Source organism: Pseudogymnoascus destructans, assembly GCF_001641265.1.
Source record: "Pseudogymnoascus destructans isolate 20631-21 unplaced genomic scaffold scaffold_7, whole genome shotgun sequence".
NCBI lineage: Eukaryota > Fungi > Ascomycota > Leotiomycetes > Thelebolales > Thelebolaceae > Pseudogymnoascus > Pseudogymnoascus destructans.
Genome location: NW_020167526.1, coordinates 1,318,113 through 1,340,697, shown reverse-complemented (window position 1 = coordinate 1,340,697; position 22,585 = coordinate 1,318,113). Strand labels below are relative to the sequence as shown.

Genomic DNA, 22,585 nt, shown 5'->3' with positions numbered 1-22,585 from the left:
CCCGCCCTGCAGGTATCTAGCCCACGCCCTGAGGCGTGTGGACCTAGGGACCCCCCAAACGCTGCACACAGAAACAAGGCTGCGAAATATGCAGGTCTGCGATTACGCCAGCACGGGGCACGATGCAGGGTGTGCGATGGTGGATGGAAGGAGAAGAAGCTCTTCTGGGTAAGTCGATGCGTTTCCAGTCCCCCTCATTGAAGGGGGGGAGAGGGAGGACAAATCACCATCCGTCGTGATACTCTCGTACTCGTGATATGTTGAACTATGCGGCTCTGCAGCCTTGCCGGGTTGAGGAGGCGCCACAGGCAGGGGTTTTTACTCAAAAGTATAATGTATTAGAATGTGTGTGGATGGAATGGGGTAGATAGCGGTTAGTATTTACAAACTGGGGTCTTCACCGGCTGCAAGATGATGGGTCGGTGGGTAAGTAAATACTCCATTAGTATTGACAATACGCTGTCTGCTCTGCCTTCTATAACACCCCCGCGCCGTCGTCTATCCTAATCTACCCCGGCGGCTCATCTATCTGTGTATACCGCATGCTTTGATGCCACTCCCCTCCCACCCTCCAATCCATGCCCACAACACCTTTTGAGATTGCACTTTACTAGGAGGCCGCACACCGAGAAAGCTGCATAACCAACAACCCCTCCCCAATCTTCACCCTAACTAACTCCGCCCTCCTATGTCCTGACCTGCCAAGCGCGCGGGATCTACGGCGCAGCCCCGTGTTACACCCCCACCTCCTTCCTCGGGCCTGTCGCGCGGCACCGGCCCGCACAAGCCTGAGCATGGGTCCTCGATATCTCTCGTCTTGGGGCGTGCCGCTGCTACCCAGCGGGGTCGCACAGGCTTGTCGAGAGGGGTGTGTGAGCGACGCCCGGTTATTACTTGTTTAGTTGTACGTAGTTTCCTAGTGGGTGTTAGTGGTTGGGTTCGAGGAGATTCTAGACTGGGGAGAGCGGGACGCTGGTTTGGGCCTCGACCGACCGGTGAGGAGGGAGTATGGGGGGAGAGCGGGGGATTCCGTGTGCAGACGATATGTCTGAAATGGAGTATTGCAACAAGAAGTAAAGGGGATGATGACTTACCAGGAAATTGCCCCTCCTTCGAACCAACTCTCCCCGTCCACCATTCATTGTCATTCTGCGTCCTGTGAATAATCTCGATCACATCCCCCGTGGCAAAACTCAGATCCCCCTCCGCCTGTGCCTCGTAGTCATACAGCGCCGTCACCGTCTCCGCGACTGGCACTTCGCTGAAGCGACTCGGTTTCGGCTTTGGCGGCGGCGGCGCGGCGCCCTTTGCCTTCGCTGCGGCGCCCCAGTTCGCACCTGTTGAGTTCGCCCGGCCGATGCCGCTCTTGGTATCGCCGTGCGGGGCGAGTGATGACGAGGCGCCGACGGTGTTGTATGCTGGTGGGGGGGCGTCGGAGAAGGACGTGCGTGTCGGTCCCGGTGAGGGCGAGGTAGGCGCCTGATACGGTGAGGCGGATGAGCTGCCGGGCTTGTCTTCGATGGCGAGCTGACTGGTGTCGCTCTCAATTCCGAGACGGCCGGCGGCGGCGCCTGGGCCGTACTTCGGGGGTCTTTTTGCGCCCCGAGTGCGGAATTTTGCTATGGAGAGGGCTTCGGCTGCTTGCTGAATTTCGCCGCGCTTGGCCTCAAAGGCCTCCTCGATGCCGAGGGTAAGGTTGAAGTAGCCGATGTCGCAGCCCTGCATGCGCTCATGGAGGGTGTAGAAGATGTTGAGCTGCATGTAGTAGAAGGATTGGAATAGAGGGATGATGAACTCCCGCTCGAGGCGGAACAGTTTGGGGAGCTCCTCCTTGAGGAGATTGTTGAAGTAGTTGAACTCCTGCGTCGCTTGCTCGACCTCATTCTCTGCCTTGTACATCGCCTTCTCGTCCTTCATGGACTTGTCCTTTTTGTCCTGGAGCTTCTTGAGTGTGGCGCGGTGGCGGTCGAAGTCGAGCTGCTTGTGCTCACGCTTGAGGACGCCCTTGCGAATCTGCTTGACTACAATCATGAGTTCTTCAGCGGGGTGGACGATACGACTTTCGACCATCTGCAACTCCGGTTCCAAGGTAACTTGGAGCTCCTTGACGATAGCTTCATATTCCTCGCACGCTTGAATGCCTTCCGGGTTGCCCTCCGGGACGATCGAGTCCGGATCCGATACTCGACCGGATATAGGTTTGTAGATCTCTGCTATGGCCTGCGAGAAATTGATCTGATGGGTGAGCATGCCATTGACGGCATTCGTGTACTTGCGGGACTCCTCATGGAGCCTCTTTGTCTGCTCCTCGAGCTCCTGAAAACGGCGTTCTGCGTCTATGAATATCGGGTCCTTGGTCTGTTCCCCAAGATTAAGCCTCTGCTTGAACACCTGCGGCGCCTGTCGTTGTGGTTGATCAGCTTCAGCTCTGTGGAACCCCTCATTCGGCGATCTCGACTATACGTACCCTGATGACGCTCTTCTGGAAGCCCTTGAAACTCATGTCGTCGGGTGGTGTCTGCCACAGGGGCAGATATTAGTGCTGGGTATGTACAATACAGCAAAATCGTTGTGCGGTATGAAGCGCAACGATTGAAATGGCCCAAGTGGTGCGAATAATAATGCGAGATGTGAGGTCTTTAATGACTGCCGAGGGGCGATGACGAGGATTGCTCCATCTACCGTCGTGGCTGTGCGGCTGTGCGGCTGAGCTTTGAGTGACCTGGCGCCGCAGTAATAAAATGCCCCGCGAACAGCCAAGTTAGAGTAGAGTAAGACAGGTGCCTTGGAGAGTTGTGTGTTTCGTCAACAGATGAAGCTATTCGTTATGTTATAGAGTATACTAATCTATTCAATTGGTACTCTGTAGTCGTAGTGAGTGCTTCCTTCCTTTTACTTCCTCCTTCCCTATCCCACCAGCCAAAAAGACGAACCACAGCGCCCACCATCGTCGCATCTTAGTTTGTACAGTCCTGTTGCTGAAGAGTACTTTGGTAATATACTGTTATTGTACTGTAGTCACATGTACCTACGGAGTTAACTACTGTCACTACTAGGCACAGTAAAAAGTTATCGGCGTTCGGAATAACCGGCTTTCCTTTGTTGGCCTTATTGACCAATCACCGGTTGTCGCCTAATATTATTTGCTGGATCTTCATCGGAGCTCCTTTGCCGCTTGCCACTACATCAAAAAGACCGGAGTTGACCTTCTTGCTGCCAGAAACAATGGCAAATGTTGGCTCATCATCGTTGCGGCAGGCCGCGCGCCTGTGCGCGAAGAACATCTCTTCAGCAGGACTGATTAGAAGCTCCGCTTTACCGCGAGCGGCGGTTGTGGCAGCTTCAGGGCAAAAAGTCTCGGGCCGACGCTACATCTCCGAATCGAATAAGGATGCTGCTCAGATGAACGTCGAGTCGGCCATCAAGGCCGACCAGAAGAAGTTCGTCCAGGGGATGGGGAAGACCCAGCTCGAGCAGCCGATGCAGACCACGGGGGCGAACGCGGATGCTATGATGGATCCTATGGCGGGTATGAATTTGCTATCTCCGAGAGAGGTGCGACTTTTTTATTGACCACGTATAGGTGTCTTGAAACAGGCTACCATCATGGACGAAGGACAGAGGCCCATCTATCTCGATATGCAAGCCACGACTCCTCTTGATCCCCGTGTTCTGGATTCCATGCTGCCGTTCTTCACTGGACTGTACGGAAACCCTCACTCGAGGACGCACGCGTACGGTTGGGAGACGGATAAGGCCGTCGAGCAAGCCCGCGAGAACATCGCGGCCTTGATCGGTGCCGATGCGAAGGAGATCATCTTCACGTCGGGGGCTACGGAGAGTAACAACATGAGCATCAAGGGGGTGGCGAGATTCTTCGGAAGGTCGGGGAAGAAGAAGCACATCATCACATCGCAGACCGAGCACAAATGCGTGCTTGACTCGTGTAGGCATTTGCAAGATGAGGGCTTTGACATCACATACCTTCCTGTCCAGAGCAATGGCCTCATCAGCATGGAGGAGCTTGAGGCAGCTATCCGTCCGGATACCGCTCTCGTCAGTATCATGGCTGTCAACAACGAGATTGGTGTTATCCAGCCTCTTGCTGAGATTGGCAACCTGTGCCGCTCCAAGAAGGTGTTCTTCCACACCGATGCCGCCCAGGCTGTTGGCAAGATCCCAATGGACGTCAACGAGATGAAGATCGATCTGATGTCCATCTCGGCACACAAGATTTACGGACCAAACGGTATTGGTGCCTGCTACGTGAGGAGAAGACCAAGAGTCAGGCTTGACCCCATCATCACTGGTGGTGGCCAGGAGAGAGGATTAAGAAGTGGCACACTTGCGCCACCGTTGGTTGTCGGCTTCGGCGAGGCTTCCAGAATCGCCAAGCAAGATATGGATGTAAGCATTCCGTTTACTACTTCTTACAGTCCCCCCCTTATATGATTATATGCTCTCATATGCATGGCTTTCTTAGCGGCCTCCCCTACGGGGTTGAAGCTGTCATGACGTCTATAGCACGGTGAATGAAATTAGGACCTCATCCTACCTTGAAAATCCAATTCAGTCGTCGGGAACCTAGCTGACCATTCCCCGCAGTACGACACCAAGCACATCAAGAAACTCTCCGACCGCCTCCTCTCCGGCCTCCTCGCCATGGAACACACCACCCAAAACGGCGACCCCAACCACTTCTACCCCGGCTGCGTCAACGTCTCCTTCGCCTACGTCGAAGGTGAATCCCTTCTCATGGCGCTGAAGGACATTGCCCTCTCCTCCGGCAGCGCATGCACCTCCGCCTCGCTGGAGCCCAGCTACGTGCTCCGCGCGCTCGGCAGCAGCGACGAGAGCGCGCACAGCAGTATCCGTTTTGGCATTGGCCGATTCACGACGGATGCTGAGATCGACTATGTGCTCAAGGCTGTCCGGGAGCGGGTTTCGTTCTTGCGCGAGCTGAGCCCGTTGTGGGAGCTTGTGCAGGAGGGGGTGGATCTTAACACTATTGAGTGGAGCCAGCATTAGTTGGTTGTTGTGCCGTGATAGGGAGTATGTGGGATTGTGACACTGTACAAAAGACAACGTTAGCAAAGGGAGGGGGGTTATTGATATCCAAGGGCGTTTATTGAGCACGTATGGGGGGGTTACTCATTCAAAGCACGCATTTGTTGAAAGCCGCGTGAACATAATTTACCTTCTTTACTGTACTGTTTACTGTGCTGTACATCGTGAAGGGAACACCATTTTGCGCCTTGGACCCTATGCACGTCTTCAACAGCCATCAACAACCATCAACAACCATCAACACCTCAAACCCCTGTATTCATCAGTGGAGTCTCCGCCATCTAGCAGCTTGTGGAAGGTGCTTCTTCCTCCTCGCCCACTTCATCCTAGCCTTGCTGCTCTTAACATTATAGATTATGACGTCAACCCCTCAACCCACCAATCAGATCCCCCCAACACCCCATGGCATTCTCGCCAGACCCTGGAAATGCCATGACGTAGATGCTAAAAGTGATGGAATTGCTGAAATGCTGTGCTTGTTTACCCCTCCATGCACATGCCGTGGGTCGCCGGGTTGTTGTTCGCGATTCCATGAATTCCTCAAGAATGGGGGGGGGGGGAAGGGGGGAAGGGGGGAACTATATAATGGGGGTTTCTCCTGAGTTTGATGCTCTTTTTCTTTTCTTCATTATCATCTTACAAGAGAATCATACAAGCATAAACAGCTTCACTTCACTTCACACGCATATCAAACTAAACACATCCAACCCACTTCCCCAAACTCAAGCACACAAACAAACCCTCAAAATGTCCGACAACAACACCTCCACCATCCAGTCCTACATCGATTCCGCAACCGGCACCGTCCAATCCGCCCTCGGCTCCCTCACCGGCTCCACCGCCGACACCAACGCCGGCGCCGCCAAGCGCGACAAAGCGACCCTCGAAGACGCCGCCAGCCACGCGACCTTCAAAGGTCCCGGCTTCACCGCGACCGCCGACGGAATCTCCAAGGACGACCCCAACCGCCAGAAGGGCAGCTGGAACCAGACCATTGGCGCGGGCAAGGAGGCGCTCGGCGGACTAGTGGGGTCCGAGGATCTTAAGCGCGCGGGGCAGCAGCAGAATCTGCAGGGGAAGGGACAGGAGGCGCAGGGGCAGTTGAATGATCTTGGAGGGGGGATTGCGGGGAGAGTGTCTGGGGCGGTTGGGGGGGCTGTTGCCGGGTTGACGGGGGATAGGGAGGCGCAGGTGGAGGCGCAGAAGAGGCATGATGAGGGGAAGGCGCAGCAGAGGGGGGCGGAACATGATATTCAGAAGCAGAACCAGTAATACCAGATGGAAGGTAGGGAAATTTATCATGACTTGTTAAGTACCCATTTTTGAGAAGATTTTTTATGATTCAGCTTCTGCAAAAGGTGAAAAATCAAGTAATGTTTAATTTTTCGCAAAACCTGTGTGAAAAAAAACCCCCCATTTTATAACATGGTTGAAACATAATTTAATGAGAGTCGTTGAAACCCAAAAAGGGACATTAATAATAAGCAGTTTGAAACATAAAAGGACCATTAGTAATACTTTAGTATTATTAAACGGACCCTCTAATGGATCAATCAGAGGGCGCGCTGTACGACATAGCCCCGCTGGATGACCCGGCTGGAAGACCCGGCTGGAAGACCCGGCTGGAAGACCCGGCCGGCTGGAAGACCATGCGGTAACCAGATATCGGACAGTATCTAGCATCCTCACGTAATTTCTACACGACGACGTAAGTGCGAATGAACACTATACTGCTCCGTAATCCATCCGGGATCTCACAAAGCCGAGTCTATCTATCCATTCAGGTAACTTGGCCGGAGTCTATCCATCCCATCATCATCCCATCATCCCATCATCCCATCATCCTCCTAAGCTGACTGGAGAATGCAGTAATGCGATAAATGATAATGCTAAAAAAACGCGCCCCTCTCCCAGCACAATGACGTGTCTCATCCCCCAACGTCTGCACATCACCCCGCCGCCCAACTGCTGTGCCACAGAAAGTCGTGGACTGCCCGCACTGGCTGTGCGTTTAACCCTTGGGAACCACGAGGGCGGAATTCTCGTCCCTCACCCTTCCTTCCCTCATCCACCTGTATACAGTGCACAGTAGCTCCCCTTCATCTCATCTCCACGGCGGGGAAGGAGCACAGCGGAGACGCCGCACAGATCCCAGGTGCACCAGCGCAAGCTCCGGGAGTCAATCTGCTAAGTTTCCTCAAGTGAGCGCGCAGGTACTTGGTTACATGGTGAGTTTGAGGGGGCTTGCGTGGTGGATCTGGGGCATTTTGGTGGGCTGGGCCGCAAGACGTCATGTAATCGACCTCTGGGTCTAGACCACTGAGCTTGAGTGGTGGGGGGGGGGGGTGGATTGATGGTCTGAGAATGAGGGAGTTATAAGGTTAAGTATGACCCGCATGATGGATTGATTCTGGTCGTTCTTGCCTGTTGAATATATTATAACGAATTCTTTGTTGTGACTTCCTCGCACTCAACCATCGGTTGCTCTTCCTTGACGGACTGGATTATTAGAGTGTCTTAAGAGTGTCCTAGAGTGTCTTAGAGTGTCTTTGAGAATTGGGGCTTGAAGCGTCATACATTCTGTACAGGACATCATCTATACTGTACAAACAGCTATTCAATATCGAGGAGGGGTGTATAGCTATCCATCATCCTCGACGAACACTGGAACGGAGGCAATTCCACGCAAGAAACTACAAAGAACGGCATTCGGCTCAAGCCAATCCCTCACAAACCGCAACGAGAAACACATATCAATCCAGCTCATCCAACCTCTCCAAAAAGGACCACAAACCACATTTCAACCCACCCAATTCCACACAACAATGTCCTTCCGCAGCAACCCCCTCTCCGCCTCCCCCACCCGCGCCCTCACCCTCCAACAATATCTCCTCCTCCACTCCGAGCACGAATCCCTCCGCCTCAGCCTAGCCGCCTACCCCATCGACACCCTCTCCTCCTACCCCGCGACCACCTACCCGTCGACACCCTACTCCGTCGCCACGGCCGCAGCCTACGACGCCGACGCGAGAAAGCTGCACGATGTGAACCAGCAGATCAAGAGCGCCTTGACGGAGTTATTGAATTGTGAGAGCGTGAGGGGGGATAGGTTGTATCGCGCGTGGGTGCAGCGCAGGTTGATGGAGGCGGAGATGGAGTTGAAGGAGGGGAGGAGGATGAGTGCGGGGGGTGGGAGGAGGATGAGTGCGGGGGATGGGGGGAGCATGGAGGGGTTTGGGGAGGTGAGGGTTGAGGAGGCGAGGGCGTGAGGGTCCTGGGAATGGGAAGGAGGGGGGAAATTTCTGGGGCTGGGGGCTGGGGGCTGGGCTGGGCTGGCTTTGCGGGTATTGCTGGTGTTTTTGATTGATAAAAGAAAAAGCTGGATTTTTTGGGGAGAAGGAATGGTTGTATAATTATTGGACGTGCCTGTGGCATGGGGAGAAGATAGCATTATCACTTGCTGGACGATAGTGGATAACAACCTAATGGACGGTGGGCACCACGGCGCGTTTTAGCGTGGGTATGGGCAGAACTACTAGAAGTAAAAATTAACAAAAAGCATTAATATAACTGTGGGCGTCGTGAGAAATGTGTGATGTTTCAGGCTTGGGGCGGGATAGTGTGGGTATGGAAGGGTGGTGTGTTCAAAGATGGTAGCGGAGATCTCATGTTGTATTCGAAGTCAGTATCATGGCATGGAGTGCACATGTCATTACAAAATGATGCGTGGAGGTAAGATGATGTGATTATTTGTCCGAGAAGTATCAAGCTAGTATATACAAGTGCAACACAACTATCTACCCAAACCCCAAATACTATGACGTAGTATCCGTGGGTAGCATATACCATCAGATTAGCCTAGGTCGAGCAAGGTATCATGCATCGCTTCCATCATCCTCCGCTCCTTCTTCCTCCTCATTCCTGAAAGTTGTGATGCCAGAGGCGTTGTAAGCCTTCAATCACGCCGCCACAGTCTAGGTGCAGACGCGCAACCAATAATCGCTTTATCTTTGCCTCGTCCTTTTACTGGTGGGTTGCTCGGAAGAGGCTAGCCGAGTGTATTCGTTTCAACCGTGGGTGGTGAATGGTCTGGCCGGGTTGAGACGAACGGTTACGTGTCGTCACTACAACAATAACGACATGACTGAGCCATATCTAACATGCCAGATTGCCCTACTATGGGGCTGTCGGAGGTTATCAAGGAGGATGTCCATCCCCGCAACCATTGGCGCGATTGATATCTAAATGCCCCAGTCAGAGTCTTCAACACAAAAGCGAAGCAGGAAAATTCCAGGACGGCATGAGACACATCAGAAAAGTTGAGAAGATTGTTTTATGCGGTGTTTCTAGTCATAGTGATGATTCCCCGTGGGTATCGGCCCATCAGCGAATCCAGACTTCTATGGCCCCGCGGAGTCATCACGTGTGTTGTCCATTATAATAATAAAACACGAGGGAAGAAGAATCAAAAGGGCATTTGCCATACCTCAAGTACAATCTTATTCCGGTCTGAACCGACCCCGCCTCTCGGTCTTCATGCCCTCCACCCTCTTCCTATCCTCCTCGAATCGCTTGAGCAGCTCTCCCTGCTCCTCCTTCCTCCTCTCCCGGCCCTGGAAGCGGTAGAAGTCGCCCATAGATTTCCTCTTCGCCTCCTCCTTCTCTAGCTCCTTCTTCCTGGCTTCATCCGCGTCGTGCTGTCGTGCGGGACCGGTCCTTCCACCGCGAGTGACGGTGATAAATCCATCTTCATCCGGAACATTGCGTTGACGCTTCGCCAACCTCGCAGCTTCCTCTTCCTTCCTATTCCACTCCGCCATGAAGTTGTCCACCGCAGACTGCAGCTCATCCTTGGGGGGGTATGTCAACTTCTGATGCGCCATGTATCTCGATGATCCCAGTGCAGGGACACCACTGACGCCCGCTCCCCAGACAGGGTACTCTCCGCTCTTATTCGCCTTCTTGATCGCCTTCAGCGCATGCTCCACACACCTCGCATCCGCCAGCACCGCGACGGCCGTGCTGCCACTACGGTGCAGATTCCTATCCCAAGCCTTGGGCAAGGCATCTTCCGCCGTCTCCGCATTATTGACAGCATCCGCATGTTTCCTCTTCTTATTCTTCGCGCTCTGCACCAATTTCGTCTCTGCTACAAGCGGTGCATTCTGTCGCTCATTCTCGAAGATAACAGTCTCAAACCTTCCGGCTCCGAGTAGCGACGAGAAAATTGACCGGATATGCTGCTCTGTGCTGTCGATTGGGATGTTAACGAGGAAAAGGCTTCGTGAATCGGAGGGCGTGGGGATTTTAGGTGCATGCGGGCGGACGTAGATGCTGTGTACGGCCTTGACAGTGTATGCGCTCGTCTCGGGTATGGATACGGGGAGGATGGAGTATTCTCCGATACTGGCGATTGCTTTTGGCATCGTGGCGAGGCGTATGCGATTGAAGTCGCGATGGTGGTCCTACGGGAATGGTTTGGTAGGCTGCGGAAAGAAATCACCAAAAGTAAAATCCTTATCTTATCAATATCATGCGCCGCCAAGTCAAATGCGGTTAACTACCCGAAAGCTGGGGTTTGAGCTTCTATTTATCATTTTTTGTCCAATGCTAACAGCACTATAAAGCCGGAATATTTTGTGGTATAAGTACTTGAGCAGAATGAGCATCTTCAAGTTATCATTGCAATATGATGTTCTTGCGCTTTGCTGGCGGAAATCACGGACAGCCAGCACACCAGCGAGGTCGTCCCCAATTACACCTTCTCAGGGTCACTGATGCCTCCATTGGTTATGATATATGTAGCCTCGCGCTCTGGGCAGTCTACCATTTGTCAGTATATAAGTATAGCGCCATTGAAATGGTGACCTACTTGGTGAATCAATGATCTTTGCAACTCGTTCTTCTCCACGACCTTTGCGAAGGAGAACCCTTGTAGTCGAGGCATGCGCGAGAACATGGCCACCAACAGGTTTACGCCCATCAGTACCGGCAAATAGAGCGCTGGCTCCAGGGTCAGATTGAACTTGGTTTGTCTCCGGGAGTGTCAGTCCAAATCATATAAAACTATGGCTGTCAAGCTTACCATCACGACGCAAACGTTGAACTCTTCCGCCAGAGCTGCAAGACGCTTGAGGAACTGGCCGAGGGCTTGCTGACGCTCTGCAAGCTCGCCGCGGCCGCTGTAGTCGGTTCGGAAGAGGGCCATGACACTATCAATGACCAGAAGCCGATATTCGCCACTGCAGAAGTTGAATGCCAGAACATCCAGAAGTTCATACTGATGCTGCATGGTATTAGTAATAGGCTCTCTCGAAGGTGCTTTGTTGACGAACCTCGCTGTTGAGGCTTCGAGACACACAGATGTTGTCACAAGCTTGCTCTGGATCAACTAGAGGAGAGATTAGGACTGAGTAGCAGTGTAAGGCAGGGTTTCCCGGGCGACATACCACCAAAGCGCTCAGCAATCTGCGCAATTCGCTCTGGACGAAACGTGCCCTCAGTATCTGCCTATTGTCAGTTCTGTCCTTGTGATAATATAGCAAAAAAACTCACCGATCCATGCAACCTTTCCTTCTGCGCCTCCCATTTCCTACGGTTCCTTCAGTAAGTTACTTGTTGAAACAATGGGGGTGCATCTTATTACCCTTGGCAGCTGGGCCATGACAGCCATAGTATGGCAGATCTGTGTCTTTCCACAACCTTGGAAGATTCAGTACCCCATCAACGTTTTGTGAAATAAGAAACATACGGAATTCGCCATATATTTCACTGATGCTCATAGTCTCGAAACCCCTATGGCTTGTCAATGCCGCCTTCGTAGTCTGATTCAATAGCCATACCCAAGGAGGATTGTGTCAAGCTGCTTGCTTCCCGTGCTTATCTTCATGCATTGCCTGCGTTTGACCGCCAAGTCAGTGGCAGTCACAAAGCCGTTCGCGTCCGGCTACAAGGAATATCAGCTGGTGAACTGTATCGGATATTCGTGTCCATGTTACCATCATTTTCGCCGCAGCTTCTTTGATTTTGAGGACTTTGACCTCGGACAATCCCTTGATTCTTTCCATCTTCTTCCTTGTCATAGACAAAACGCCCTGGCAAAGTAAGAATGCTGCACAATGACACAGGATACATTGTGGTTGCTCACAGTCACAGTGTGGATGCCATTCAGCTTGAGTTTCGCAATGTCCGATGCCGATACGCCTGATGCAATGAGAGATGTCCAACCCGTAATTAAGGTCGAGCGACTTACCATGAGCTTGAATGCTATCAATGTCGATGATGACAAGCATGCTCTGGGAAATGTCAACATGGGTTAGACAGAATGGTAAGTGGCTGTCTTGCCTCATCGCCGCCATCGATATCACCAATGATTGAGGCTGGAGCCATAATGGATGAGGATGTCTTGCTCGGATGGATTGTCTAGTTATTGGGTCACTTCAAAATTCCGTCGATCTCGATCAGCCTCGCCGAGGTTTGGATGAGTGAAGGGCAAGGTAACGATCAAAGAATGTATCTCATGAATGTCAGGTCATACAAGTGAATTGTCAGTCCTATAACTACACAGCTTGCCTTTGGATTGAATTGAACCCTGAATATGAAATTATTCCCAGGGATATTATGGAAACGGAGAAGAGAGGGAGAGCTGAGTGGGATACCGCCCAAAAACAAAACGAGAGGCCCAGATAGGATAGCGCCAGGCTGCCGCCTCATGGAAGTGAGGCCGCACACTCGGCATCTACCGCCATCCTCTGGCCTCCGAATGGCACACATGTTATAGAACATGGGAAAGCGATGAACTGCCACTCTCTTTCCTTCATATTACATCTTGTAGGTAAAAGATAATAAAAAAATTCCTATTGCCTGAGATATCCAACGTCCATTCATGGTAAATGCAAGGACATAAAGGCTATTGGGGAGCACAGAAATATTCCAATCAGTTCTCCAAAATGAAATACAGACCAACATGCTAATTGTTTGTCAACAGATGAACGGACAAGTCTAAGAAATACGAAACAAGATATTGTCGACTGTATGGAATAACTTATAACATTATTTTTGACAAAAATACAATGAGTGGCGACCTTTCGGCCTATCGCAACTGGTACGAAACTGCGCTGCTGTTGGCTGATCAAACACGAACAACCATGTAATAATGGAAGGCATATCAAAATACCTATACAAGTACATGCACTTGCAAGGAGGCAGGGCGTTCCAGCGGCTGGCAGCTCTTACCGTTGTCGCACAAACTCGGTGTTTGGGGCTGCTGCTCTAGCAATTCTTGGCGCCAGAAAGGACATATCATCTCAGAGAGGCCCTTTGAGTACAGTACATACAACTCGAGCAGCTTGCTTCTCTCATGCCAAAAGCCGTACGCAGTCGAGTCAAGTATGCTCTGGACCACGAATGTGGCAACTTCTGGCAACTTCGAGCGGCAGGGCTGTATGGACTTTTGTGTGAAGCTGCGAATGTCATCACAGCCACACGTTTTTGCTGGGTCATGTCGCGCCTGGTCGCTCCTTCAATGGATGGTAAGCAGCTTCAATTGGTCGACCACTGTTGGGTTTGCCCCTTGTTCCCGTTTGACTTTGTTGCTATCACGACCGCTAATCCTATGCAAGGCAAGTGCGTGGCGTAGCTTGACGAGTGAGAGCTTGGAAGTTTCAGTCGCATTCGATCAAAGCGGGAAACCGCAGCTAATACTCTTAAGAGATTTCTCCACGAGTTCCGAGCACTCTTTCGTTTGCACATCTTTATCAACAATCAACCGATTATCTTGAAGTCTACGCGAACGTTGCCGTTGTCGTTGTTGTTGAATAGGAGAGAAGGAGAAGCAGAAGACGTCGAAAGAAGGAAGTTAGAAAGCTAGGAAAGGACAAAGTAAGCTGTTGACCAGAAGGAATTACGTTGAAATGTAAGTTGGATGATTGTTTTAAGCTTTGTCGTTTTGCACGACTCCGGAGAGAAACCCTTCGCCCAACGATATGCAGGAACAACGCAACTGCAGCTCGACCTGCCGCATCATCAAAACTTTTGTGGCACCACTCGGGATGTTTCGACAAAGCTTCGCCGCCACTCTCGACACACAAATTGAGGCGTATGATGGCGTAACCATACACTACGGAGGTTTACTCTTGCGGTGAAGAGATCCAGAATACGACAATAGGATCGATAAACAGATCGATGCCGTTGCACTACACTACGTTGGAGGACATGACATTTCTTAAATTATAATTATTGCAAAAACAGCCGATGCTAACTACAAATTCTCCAGATCCCACTCTACATATCATGTCGTCTCTCTCTCGCCGCGCCTGCTACAAGTGTGGCCAAATTGGCCACACAGCAAACGAGTGCTCATCCGCTGAGCGTCTCTGCTATAACTGCAAGCAACCTGGACACGAATCGAACGGCTGCCCGCTCCCACGCACCACTGAGGCAAAGCAGTGCTACTCTTGCTCCGGCATTGGACACGTCCAGGCTGACTGCCCAACCCTCCGTCTTGCTGGAACCTCGGGTCGCTGCTACTCCTGTGGCCTCCTAGGCCATCTTGCTCGCGACTGCAGCGCACCACCTGGTGTTGGTGGAATGGGTCCTGGAATGGGTCCTGGCGTTGGCCGTGGTGGATTCGCTCCTCGTGGCGGATTCCAGGGTGGACTTGCCCAACGCGGAGGAGCTTTCCAGGGCCCTCGCCCAACCACCTGCCACAAGTGCGGTGAGCGCAACCACTTTGCCCGAGACTGCAAGGCTCAGGCACTGAAGTGCTTCGCGTGCGGCAAGTTCGGTCACATCAGCCGTGACTGCACTGCACCAAACGGCGGTCCTCTCAACACTGCAGGCAAGACCTGTTACCAGTGCGGCGAGGCTGGCCACATCTCTCGCGACTGCCCGCAGTCCCAGAGAGTCCCAATGGGATTGGATGTTGATGGCAACCCAATTGTCGCCGGAATTGCGCCAATCGCCTAGATACAATGAACACCGCTTCACGAATGGTTCTGATGACCTGACATAACGACTTGACTATTTTAACATCGGCCTTTTTTACTTCTATTTGGACATAAATACGTAACCAACACTCGCTGCTCCATTTTAATACGCAATTCGGTATTGGCATCCTCATCACGAAATATATTCTGGGCTTTGCATGTCGCGGAAACGTCTTTATTTACCGGCGCCTGGTCTGATCATGGGTGTGGCTTCGACTTGGAAAGGAAAAAAATTGTCGTCGCCCAAAAAGGTCTATTACGTTTTTGCTTTGCGCACTTTAATCTCGTTTTCATTACCGTTATCCATTTCCTTTTACGACTTTGCAACAAAACCCGGGAACCTGGTAGATACCTTTTGACGATATTGGCACAATTTGATCCAGTGGTTTGGAACTGAACTGATCTCCGGAGAGTAAGGGGAGGAGGGGAAGGGGAGAAACCATATGGAGGCGGCCATGGTATGTGGTGAGGTGGAAAGGGAAACATTGGACGGGCAGAGGATGGAAGGATTGGACAGTGGGCTGTAAACGGGAGAATGGTGTAGATGGAATGGACCTTTGCGGTGGTAGTATTATAGTATAGTAGGTCGTTGAATCAATGCTGAAATGCCCAGCGGCTCTTGTGGATCCCATGTCTCCTTTGGGTGACGGCGGTGAGACTGATCCAGCACTTGAAACATGTATCAATGGGCGGTAGAAGACAATAATCGTACGATGGTAAGAGTGCAGCACCCGCAAGTCTGAGAAAAGGACTCGATATTGTTGCCCAAAGGCTAGATACAGCTTGCAAGCCACCCATGGTACTTAAGTGTTCACACAACTAGAATTATATTTATCACATTATAAGCATTCATCGAGCTGTTTTCTTATAAATCAAACAGAGGGTATAAATTCCATTAGCTTCAAGTCCACATACCGATTATCAGCTGTCATGGTCCCTCATAAGTATTTTTGTAAGGCACGAGTTAGCGTATTCGAATAATGAGTGGTCTAATCTGTGAATACTTCCATCTTTGTAATGTAATACTAAATACTAAATACCAACACCCAGTAGTCGCTCCGCTCATCATAAACACATCTGCCCCCCAAGAACGCCATGGATGGCATTTTGAGAAGCGTAACTGCCAAGTCTTGCTTCCGACATCTCGAACCGACCGAAGGAGACAATGGCCATGCCTTCATCCACCTTAAATTCGCTCTAAGGGTAGGGAGATGGAAGGTGATACTTTATCTGCAACTCCTTTGGGCAATACTTCGGCTGGCTCTGGCGATTCTCGCTCTAATTTCGCTGGTTAGCTGTGACTATTCTATGGGCGCCCCTCTCTTTAAACTTATCGTGGGCGAGACTGATGAGATGCCGTTATTTCTACCGTAACGTGCCACTCTTTCAAATGAGCATGAGCACGATTCTAACCCCTTGGAGATGCCCAGAAATGTGCTTCTTAATACTGCTGCTACATCTGATCTAGCAGACATACTACGACGATGCGGCTCGACGATGCGGCTCAACCGTTTCGGATATTATTGAATATCACTTAACTTACTCTGGCAAGAATCCGTTTTGTTACAGCTGCACCACCATCGCATCTCTCATCTTCCAATAACTCCACTACCATTTTACACCAGTCCGTTCATGAATATGCCATTACGCCCTCCCTGCCCCCTCGCCCACTCTACCTACACATCCGCACCACCGCACCACCCCCAAACGGCGCCCCCACCCTCCCCCTCTCACTCGGATGCACAGGCAGCGGCACATCCGTCGTAGGCGCGACACTCCTTCCCGCCGCCTCAACCACATATTCCACCCCGTCATCACTCACATAACTCGGCGGCCTCCTCGGCGTCTTCCCGTCCTCCGGTATTTGCTCATGACTCTCGCGCCTTGGGGCCGCCGCATTGCGCGCCCAGAACAGGCGATCGGGATCCACGCGCACGCTCTCTCTCCACAACCCGTAAGCCGGCGGCGGAGGCGCTATGGCTTTCGCGTTGGCGCTGACGTTGGCCTCGCTAGGGGTGGTGCGGGAACCGATGAGCACCTCTTCGTCACGACCGAGGGTGACGCGGATGGGCACAGCGGGGGTAGCGTATCCGAGGGGTGAGAAGTGCATGCTTTCCATGCCGGGGATGAAGCCGTCTGCGGGGCGGGGCTTCAGGAGGAGGAGGAGGAGGAGGACAAAGGAGTGGATGAAGAAGATTGTGGGGCCGAGGGCGATGAGGATGAGGAGGACATGGAATTCTTGCGAGATGTAGTGGGTAGAGAGGGCGAGGCCGAGGTCTAGGGGATAGTAGGTTAGCTTGGGGTATTTTTGGGTCCAGGGAGGTGGGCGAAGGGGACTTACAGAGTGAGAATATAGTTATGAGGAACATGCCGGATATGGTACAGTGCATCGCCTTCCGGCGCAGAATAGGGTTCGTGACCCCCGCAAAACATGACCCTCTAGATTGTATGGGAGCCCTTGGCTTCTTCTGCCTCCTGGTCTTCTTCTTCTTCCGACGCGGGTCGCGCCGTGAAATTGCCTCTATAAGGACAAGCTCCTCACGATCCGCACCACTGAATTGGCGTAGCCGCTCGGTGGTATTCTGTCTCGTTGGCGGGGGTGGCGGTATAGATGTGCTCGACTGGAGTGCGCGGAAGGTGTTCGGCGTTAAGGGGCGGTAGTTGGCGGGTGAATGCTCGACGGGCGAAGACGAGATAGACGCCATTGTTGGGGAGACGTATGTCGGCGACCTCGATGGGGATGTTGTCGAGGTGCTCCGAATATGGGGGAGATCGAATCGAGACTGGGAGAAGATGTCGAGCATTAGACGCGGGGTTTTTGGGCTGTCGGGCACTCGAGGGCGAGGGCGAGGGCGAGGCGCTGGTGTGGCCCCGACTTCGGATTGGCCATTGAAGAGTTGGTGGATGCGCTGGCGGAGCGTCGTGATGTGTGTTGGCCGGCGAGAACCACGGCGAGGTGCTCGGCGGTTTGAGTTATCAGGAGCAGACATCGTGATTGTGCCAGGTGATGGACTGGAGGGACTGAGCACGGAGCTTGACGAGGGCCTCGACAGATAATTTTTGAGAGCTTGGTAAGGAGCTTGGACTTGTCGAGATATAAGTGTAGTGTAGCAAGGCCACAACCGCGTCCGCTTTTGTCAAGTAGCGTGTTTATCTCATAAGGATCCAGCCCGTCAGCAAATCGGCCTGCGCGTCGTTTGGTTCCACGAGGTCGACTCGCCCAGTGCTTCGCGGAAAGGTCGGTCGACTGGCAACCAGACCAGGATATCGAGTGGATGGCGAGCGGAATCCTCTTCGTGCTTCCCCAAATCGCTAGTCCCAGCTCAACAGACGCACTTTGTTGCAGTGATCAACACGCAGGAACGGGCAGCGACACGAATAAATAAAAGAGAAAGACAGACTGAGAATCAACCGCCAACAGAATGACGAACACCTCCGAACACGAAACAACAACTAGGAAAGCAGAGCAAGCTCAATGGACATAAGACGGTAAGGAACAGAGAGGGAGAGAGTGTGGAAATACCAGGTCAACAAACCGGCTAAGCAGGTCCCTCCAACTGCGGCCGGATGAGCGTCTGGATCGGCCATTGCTTTTGCGACACGGAGGGCAGGCTGAGACTGCGGGTGTTTGGGGGTTGATTACGTTGATTACGGGGGAGCTAGTTGTGGTGATGAAGGCGGGTGGTGGTTGTTTCAGCATGCTTGCCTCAAAACCCGTGTAGGGGTTCGCGCGCGTTTGGCTGTCGGGGATGGTTTGATATGAGGAACCGGGGGGGGGGCAACATATGTGCGATTTCACATGCGCAGTTTTGAAGATTATCTGCTACCACAATACCATGGACTACCTACGCCAGAATTTAGCTACGGATGGATCGTAAAATCAAAAAGTTTATTGCCAGAGATTGGGATTGCCAATTCGTGTATAATACTCTAGTTATCTTCAGGGATGGTAATGTGTATTATGCGTCGTGACCAAGCCACTTTTGCGGCCGCCTTTTCTCATTTTCCCGCGAAACTTGCGCTGTCCAGAAAGAGACTCTCCTCCGTCTTGAACTTCCCTGTTGGAAGATGGAAAGGCCGCATCTAGGTCTGGATAATCGAGGGCAAGGTGATTCCATATCACTCCCCTGGTCTATAGCCTCGGTATGTAACCGTGATGCTCCCACATGTCCTCACGGGGTCGATATATGCTTGCCAATATACAGTATCTGTAATTCCCCACGTTGCAACCCTTGCACCTTGAAACGTCGGCTCCTTCTCATCCATTAAACGTCATCGCGTCAACCGGTTATCACTTCAGTTCGCCGAGGAGGAGGTTGCGATCAGATGAACCGGTGAGAACTACAGAACAAGTCAGTCTTCAAATGCTTCTACAAGGGCGCAAAGGGCTTGTCCCTGTTATTCACATGTTTGGACGAGGGTAAACTTACTGATCGGTTCAGGTCCCGGAGAGAACTCTGCGCAATTCACCGTTCCCTTGTGGCCTGGCAACTTATACAGCAGCTTCCCAGTATCATTCGACCAGACCACAGCTGTGCCGTCGCCCGCGCCGGCCGCAATCTTCTTGCCATCCTTGTCCCAACTCGCCCGTATGAGGTTCTTCTCAATTCCTACATTCGCGCCATCAAATGTCTTGACATTCCTATGCGCCGGCGCAAACGGACGAATATCCCAAGTCCTGACCGTAGAGTCCATAGAATTCGACAGCAGCGTCTGAGAATCCGGGCTCACTCGCAGCGACGTAATAGTATCATTATGCCCCAGCATGGAGTACACCACCGCCTTCTTCCTCGTATCCCACACCTTGATATCATTATCGATGCCGCCGCTATACAGCTCGTTGCCCGCCTCCGACAGCGCTACCGCCGTGATGGGGAAGTCCGTTTCGATGAAGTCGACGGCGGACTTCGTACGCGGGTCCCATATCCCAATACATCCATCATCGCTGCCACTGATGAGGAGCTCCTTACCGCGCCGGCTCACATCCATGCAATTGATAATCCCCTCGTGTCCCACGTGTCTTCGTATCCTCATTCCCGTTTCGAGGTCCCACGAGGCCAGATGCATGTCGGCGGACGCAGAGAACAGCACTCGCGAGTCGCGCGACCAATGCAAGTCGAGGACGGCGCCCTTATGTCCGTTGAGTACGCCGTAGTTTTCGCAGTCTCCGTAGGTCCGCCATAACACTTTGTGTCGTCAGCTAGATGCGCATGGGGTTTTGGGGCTGTATACGTACTAATTGACCGGTCCATGGACCCCGATGCTATGTAATTGCCCTCTGGGTTGAACTTGGCCGCAAACACTTCGCCAGAATGCCCCGTCAGCTCCATCACGGGAGCTTGTAGCCCGCTCGTACGCGGTTGTGCTTGGATGAGCGCGCCATTACCAGCGTTGTTCTTGAATGCGAGCTGTGTCGAGTCCTGGCGATTTGTCCTCTTAACCACGAGTTGGTTGGACCCGAAATCCTCCGCTGGGCGCTTTTCGGCCGACATGTTTTCAGTGCAGGAGATTGAGAAGTCGTGGGAGTTGGGAGGAGTTGGAGGAAGTTGTTGCGTGAGGGTCGTTTGTACTCGAATATTGGCTACCCGCGTGAGGCGCAACAATTTTGAGAACCCACGAAAGTCCCAGATTCGCGCTAGTAACTTTAATGGGATGGGGCTTCAGCCGCGCGAGCGAGGCGGACAGCTACAGTAGTTGCGGACGCTACTGACAACGTCTCAACCTTTGATATAACACTTTGACGTACGCACGAGGTACTTGCACCAACGATGGCGTCCAACAAAGCTGCAAGAGTTGGCGAAGAGTAAGCAATCCGGCAATCCTACAGTTGAACTGAATATACGATGCTAATCCTCGAGTAGGGTGTGGAAGTGAGTCTCCTTGAACTGTGAAAGCAACGGCCCATTACCACCAAGCTTCACATGCGGTGCGATTCCATATACTGATTCAATACAGGAGCCGGATAGATAAAGTCAATGCCGAGCTCGTTACCCTCACATACGGCACAATTGTTGCGCAGCTATGCCGCGACTACGAGGGGGACTACGTCGAAGTGAACAAGCAGCTGGACAAGATGGGCTACAACATCGGACTGCGCCTGATCGAGGACTACCTCGCAAAATCGAACTCGATGCGCAGGTGTTCGAACTTCAAAGAGACAGCCGACATGATCTCAAAGGTGCACCACCACCACCACCACCCCACTCCCCGGACCCCTACACATTGGGGCACCTACTCACACCCCTCCAGGTCGGCTTCAAGATCTTCCTCAACATCACACCGACAGTGACAAACTGGACGACAGACAGCAAACAGTTCTCGCTGATTTTTGAGGAGAACCCGCTGGCGGACTTTGTCGAGCTACCCGACGACGGGCGCGCGCAGGAGGAGCTCTGGTTCTCGAATATCTTCTGCGGGGTACTGAGGGGCGCACTGGAGATGGTACAGATGCAGGTCGAGGCGCATTTTATCAGCGATGTGCTGAAGGGGAATGACACGACGGAGATGCGGATATCGCTAATACGGTACATTGATGATGAGATGCCGGCGGATGATGAGTGAGGAGTGGTTGATGCTTTTTGTGGAGTTTCGGCGCTAGATATAGTTCATGGCATGGCAGGGCTATGGCTAAGGGATGTTTTTGGTAGGTACGCCTTGATAGAGCTCCACCGAATGGAATCGTGTTCTACAATTCTGGGCTATGCTTCCGCCTCTTTGCTGGTGGTTTGGTAGTTGTGATCGTTACGCCTATCTTGCTTCTTTGTAGGTATGAGAAAGACTGTCCGTGAGCTACGCTATTGATTTGCCTAGACTAAATAAATTAACATCTAATCTAAATAGGAGAATACCTTTGTATAGGTCGTGAGCGAAGTAATCATTTAGCAAGGCGGCCTTCGCGTCGGGAGGTGTGTCCTTCCTTCATCTTGGTCTTGCGTAACTCTTCTCGAAATCTTTAACAAAAGTCGTGGGCGAATCTGTCGTTTTATCAGTGTTCGGCACGGATACCAATATACCCGTGGTATCCGGGTATATCCTCGAGTATATACCTACCCGGCGATATTTTAGGAGTATCCGGCGTATCCGGATACTCTCGAGTATATATCCGGATACATGCCAAGAATAGCCAAGCGCAGCCAAGACCTCTTTTTTCCAACGTCGTGAGATCTATATTGATGCTGTATAAAGTGATAATTATCCTCAGAATGAGCGACTCGTCGTTATCAGATATACCAACGGAGCCTGAGGGCTATAATAGCTATGATACTCATAATGAGCCAAGTCTGCCAACGCTGCCGCCCCCTATTCATATTCAACAGGATATTAATCCTACACCGCTCCGGCTTCAGCCTCCAGGACGAATGCTGCCACCAACGTCATCGGTACTATTTACGAAGCTATTATATTCGCGATTGATACTTGATAGTAACCCACCTACAGTCAAAGTAACTTGCTTACAACCAGGCTGCGGATATTCACCTACTCCGCAGCTATTAAGTCAGACTTCAACCGGTAATCTTTGGAAGCACTATACG

At 52.0% G+C, this 22,585-nt stretch overlaps 10 protein-coding genes across 10 annotated transcripts; 5 read left to right on the top strand and 5 right to left on the bottom strand.

Annotated features, from left to right (window-relative positions):
• Positions 1-420: 420 nt before the first annotated feature.
• Positions 421-3,186, bottom strand: VC83_03117 (uncharacterized protein). Its single transcript, XM_024466766.1, has 3 exons — positions 2,468-3,186; positions 1,095-2,400; positions 421-916 (listed from the first exon to the last, which is right to left on the bottom strand). Exons 1-3 carry the CDS (start codon positions 2,501-2,503, stop codon positions 891-893), a joined length of 1,368 nt encoding a protein of 455 aa, XP_024325531.1. The 5' UTR covers positions 2,504-3,186; the 3' UTR covers positions 421-890.
• Positions 3,187-5,620, top strand: NFS1 (cysteine desulfurase). The gene is made up of 3 exons (XM_024466765.1): positions 3,187-3,529; positions 3,584-4,407; positions 4,606-5,620. Exons 1-3 carry the CDS (start codon positions 3,226-3,228, stop codon positions 5,026-5,028), a joined length of 1,551 nt encoding a protein of 516 aa, XP_024325161.1. The 5' UTR covers positions 3,187-3,225; the 3' UTR covers positions 5,029-5,620.
• A 57-nt stretch (positions 5,621-5,677) lies between these two features.
• VC83_03115 (uncharacterized protein) lies at positions 5,678-6,518 on the top strand. The gene has a single exon (XM_024466764.1). The coding sequence runs from the start codon at positions 5,815-5,817 to the stop codon at positions 6,337-6,339; it is 525 nt and encodes a 174-aa protein (XP_024325533.1). The 5' UTR covers positions 5,678-5,814; the 3' UTR covers positions 6,340-6,518.
• Positions 6,519-7,423: 905 nt separating this feature from the next.
• On the top strand, positions 7,424-8,336 carry VC83_03114 (uncharacterized protein; the record flags this gene model as incomplete). Its single annotated transcript, XM_024466763.1, has 1 exon — positions 7,424-8,336. The coding sequence occupies exon 1, from the start codon at positions 7,893-7,895 to the stop codon at positions 8,334-8,336; it is 444 nt and encodes a 147-aa protein (XP_024325532.1). The 5' UTR covers positions 7,424-7,892.
• Positions 8,337-8,799: 463 nt separating this feature from the next.
• Positions 8,800-10,530, bottom strand: RRP7 (Ribosomal RNA-processing protein 7). Its single transcript, XM_024466762.1, has 2 exons — positions 9,554-10,530; positions 8,800-9,308 (listed from the first exon to the last, which is right to left on the bottom strand). Exon 1 carries the CDS (start codon positions 10,491-10,493, stop codon positions 9,567-9,569), a length of 927 nt encoding a protein of 308 aa, XP_024325534.1. The 5' UTR covers positions 10,494-10,530; the 3' UTR covers positions 8,800-9,308; positions 9,554-9,566.
• Positions 10,531-10,822: 292 nt separating this feature from the next.
• Positions 10,823-12,446, bottom strand: DMC1 (Meiotic recombination protein dmc1; the record flags this gene model as incomplete). Its single annotated transcript, XM_024466761.1, has 12 exons — positions 12,320-12,446; positions 12,215-12,270; positions 12,066-12,161; positions 11,910-12,013; positions 11,819-11,862; positions 11,714-11,769; positions 11,623-11,659; positions 11,517-11,573; positions 11,403-11,458; positions 11,153-11,353; positions 10,940-11,102; positions 10,823-10,890 (listed from the first exon to the last, which is right to left on the bottom strand). The coding sequence occupies exons 1-12, from the start codon at positions 12,423-12,425 to the stop codon at positions 10,823-10,825; spliced, it is 1,044 nt and encodes a 347-aa protein (XP_024325162.1). The 5' UTR covers positions 12,426-12,446.
• A 608-nt stretch (positions 12,447-13,054) lies between these two features.
• Positions 13,055-13,801, top strand: VC83_09625 (uncharacterized protein). The gene is made up of 2 exons (XM_024473038.1): positions 13,055-13,171; positions 13,230-13,801. Exons 1-2 carry the CDS (start codon positions 13,140-13,142, stop codon positions 13,525-13,527), a joined length of 330 nt encoding a protein of 109 aa, XP_024328806.1. The 5' UTR covers positions 13,055-13,139; the 3' UTR covers positions 13,528-13,801.
• A 2,924-nt stretch (positions 13,802-16,725) lies between these two features.
• On the bottom strand, positions 16,726-18,817 carry VC83_03111 (uncharacterized protein; the record flags this gene model as incomplete). Its single annotated transcript, XM_024466760.1, has 2 exons — positions 17,395-18,817; positions 16,726-17,330 (listed from the first exon to the last, which is right to left on the bottom strand). Exons 1-2 carry the CDS (start codon positions 18,041-18,043, stop codon positions 16,726-16,728), a joined length of 1,254 nt encoding a protein of 417 aa, XP_024325163.1. The 5' UTR covers positions 18,044-18,817.
• Positions 18,818-18,872: 55 nt separating this feature from the next.
• On the bottom strand, positions 18,873-20,780 carry VC83_03110 (uncharacterized protein). The gene is made up of 3 exons (XM_024466759.1): positions 20,290-20,780; positions 19,484-20,239; positions 18,873-19,394 (listed from the first exon to the last, which is right to left on the bottom strand). Exons 1-3 carry the CDS (start codon positions 20,543-20,545, stop codon positions 19,345-19,347), a joined length of 1,062 nt encoding a protein of 353 aa, XP_024325535.1. The 5' UTR covers positions 20,546-20,780; the 3' UTR covers positions 18,873-19,344.
• BET3 (transport protein particle 22 kDa subunit) lies at positions 20,776-22,409 on the top strand. Its single transcript, XM_024466758.1, has 4 exons — positions 20,776-20,856; positions 20,915-20,923; positions 21,009-21,231; positions 21,303-22,409. The coding sequence occupies exons 1-4, from the start codon at positions 20,822-20,824 to the stop codon at positions 21,612-21,614; spliced, it is 579 nt and encodes a 192-aa protein (XP_024325191.1). The 5' UTR covers positions 20,776-20,821; the 3' UTR covers positions 21,615-22,409.
• The last annotated feature ends 176 nt before the right edge of the window (positions 22,410-22,585 follow it).

Bases quoted from the DNA above. Each gene is read 5' to 3' on its own strand.
- VC83_03117 (XM_024466766.1), bottom strand. From the start codon at position 2,503: ATGAGTTTCAAGGGCTTCCAGAAGAGCGTCATCAGG. The intron at 2,401-2,467 runs GTACGTATAGTC...CCACAACGACAG, and splicing joins TCCAGAAGAGCGTCATCAGG to GCGCCGCAGGTGTTCAAGCA. The intron at 917-1,094 runs GTAAGTCATCAT...AACACCCACTAG, and splicing joins GAAGGAGGGGCAATTTCCTG to GAAACTACGTACAACTAAAC.
- NFS1 (XM_024466765.1), top strand. From the start codon at position 3,226: ATGGCAAATGTTGGCTCATCATCGTTGCGGCAGGCCGCGCGCCTGTGC. The intron at 3,530-3,583 runs GTATGAATTTGC...GACCACGTATAG, and splicing joins TATGATGGATCCTATGGCGG to GTGTCTTGAAACAGGCTACC. The intron at 4,408-4,605 runs GTAAGCATTCCG...CATTCCCCGCAG, and splicing joins TCGCCAAGCAAGATATGGAT to TACGACACCAAGCACATCAA.
- RRP7 (XM_024466762.1), bottom strand. From the start codon at position 10,493: ATGCCAAAAGCAATCGCCAGTATCGGAGAATACTCCATCCTCCCCGTA.
- VC83_09625 (XM_024473038.1), top strand. From the start codon at position 13,140: ATGAGTGGCGACCTTTCGGCCTATCGCAACTG. The intron at 13,172-13,229 runs GTACGAAACTGC...TAATAATGGAAG, and splicing joins CTTTCGGCCTATCGCAACTG to GCATATCAAAATACCTATAC.
- VC83_03115 (XM_024466764.1), top strand. From the start codon at position 5,815: ATGTCCGACAACAACACCTCCACCATCCAGTCCTACATCGATTCCGCA.
- BET3 (XM_024466758.1), top strand. From the start codon at position 20,822: ATGGCGTCCAACAAAGCTGCAAGAGTTGGCGAAGA. The intron at 21,232-21,302 runs GTGCACCACCAC...ACACCCCTCCAG, and splicing joins CAGCCGACATGATCTCAAAG to GTCGGCTTCAAGATCTTCCT.
- VC83_03110 (XM_024466759.1), bottom strand. From the start codon at position 20,545: ATGTCGGCCGAAAAGCGCCCAGCGGAGGATTTCGGGTCCAACCAACTC. The intron at 20,240-20,289 runs GTACGTATACAG...GACGACACAAAG, and splicing joins GTCCATGGACCGGTCAATTA to TGTTATGGCGGACCTACGGA. The intron at 19,395-19,483 runs GTAAGTTTACCC...CTTGTTCTGTAG, and splicing joins TCCGGGACCTGAACCGATCA to TTCTCACCGGTTCATCTGAT.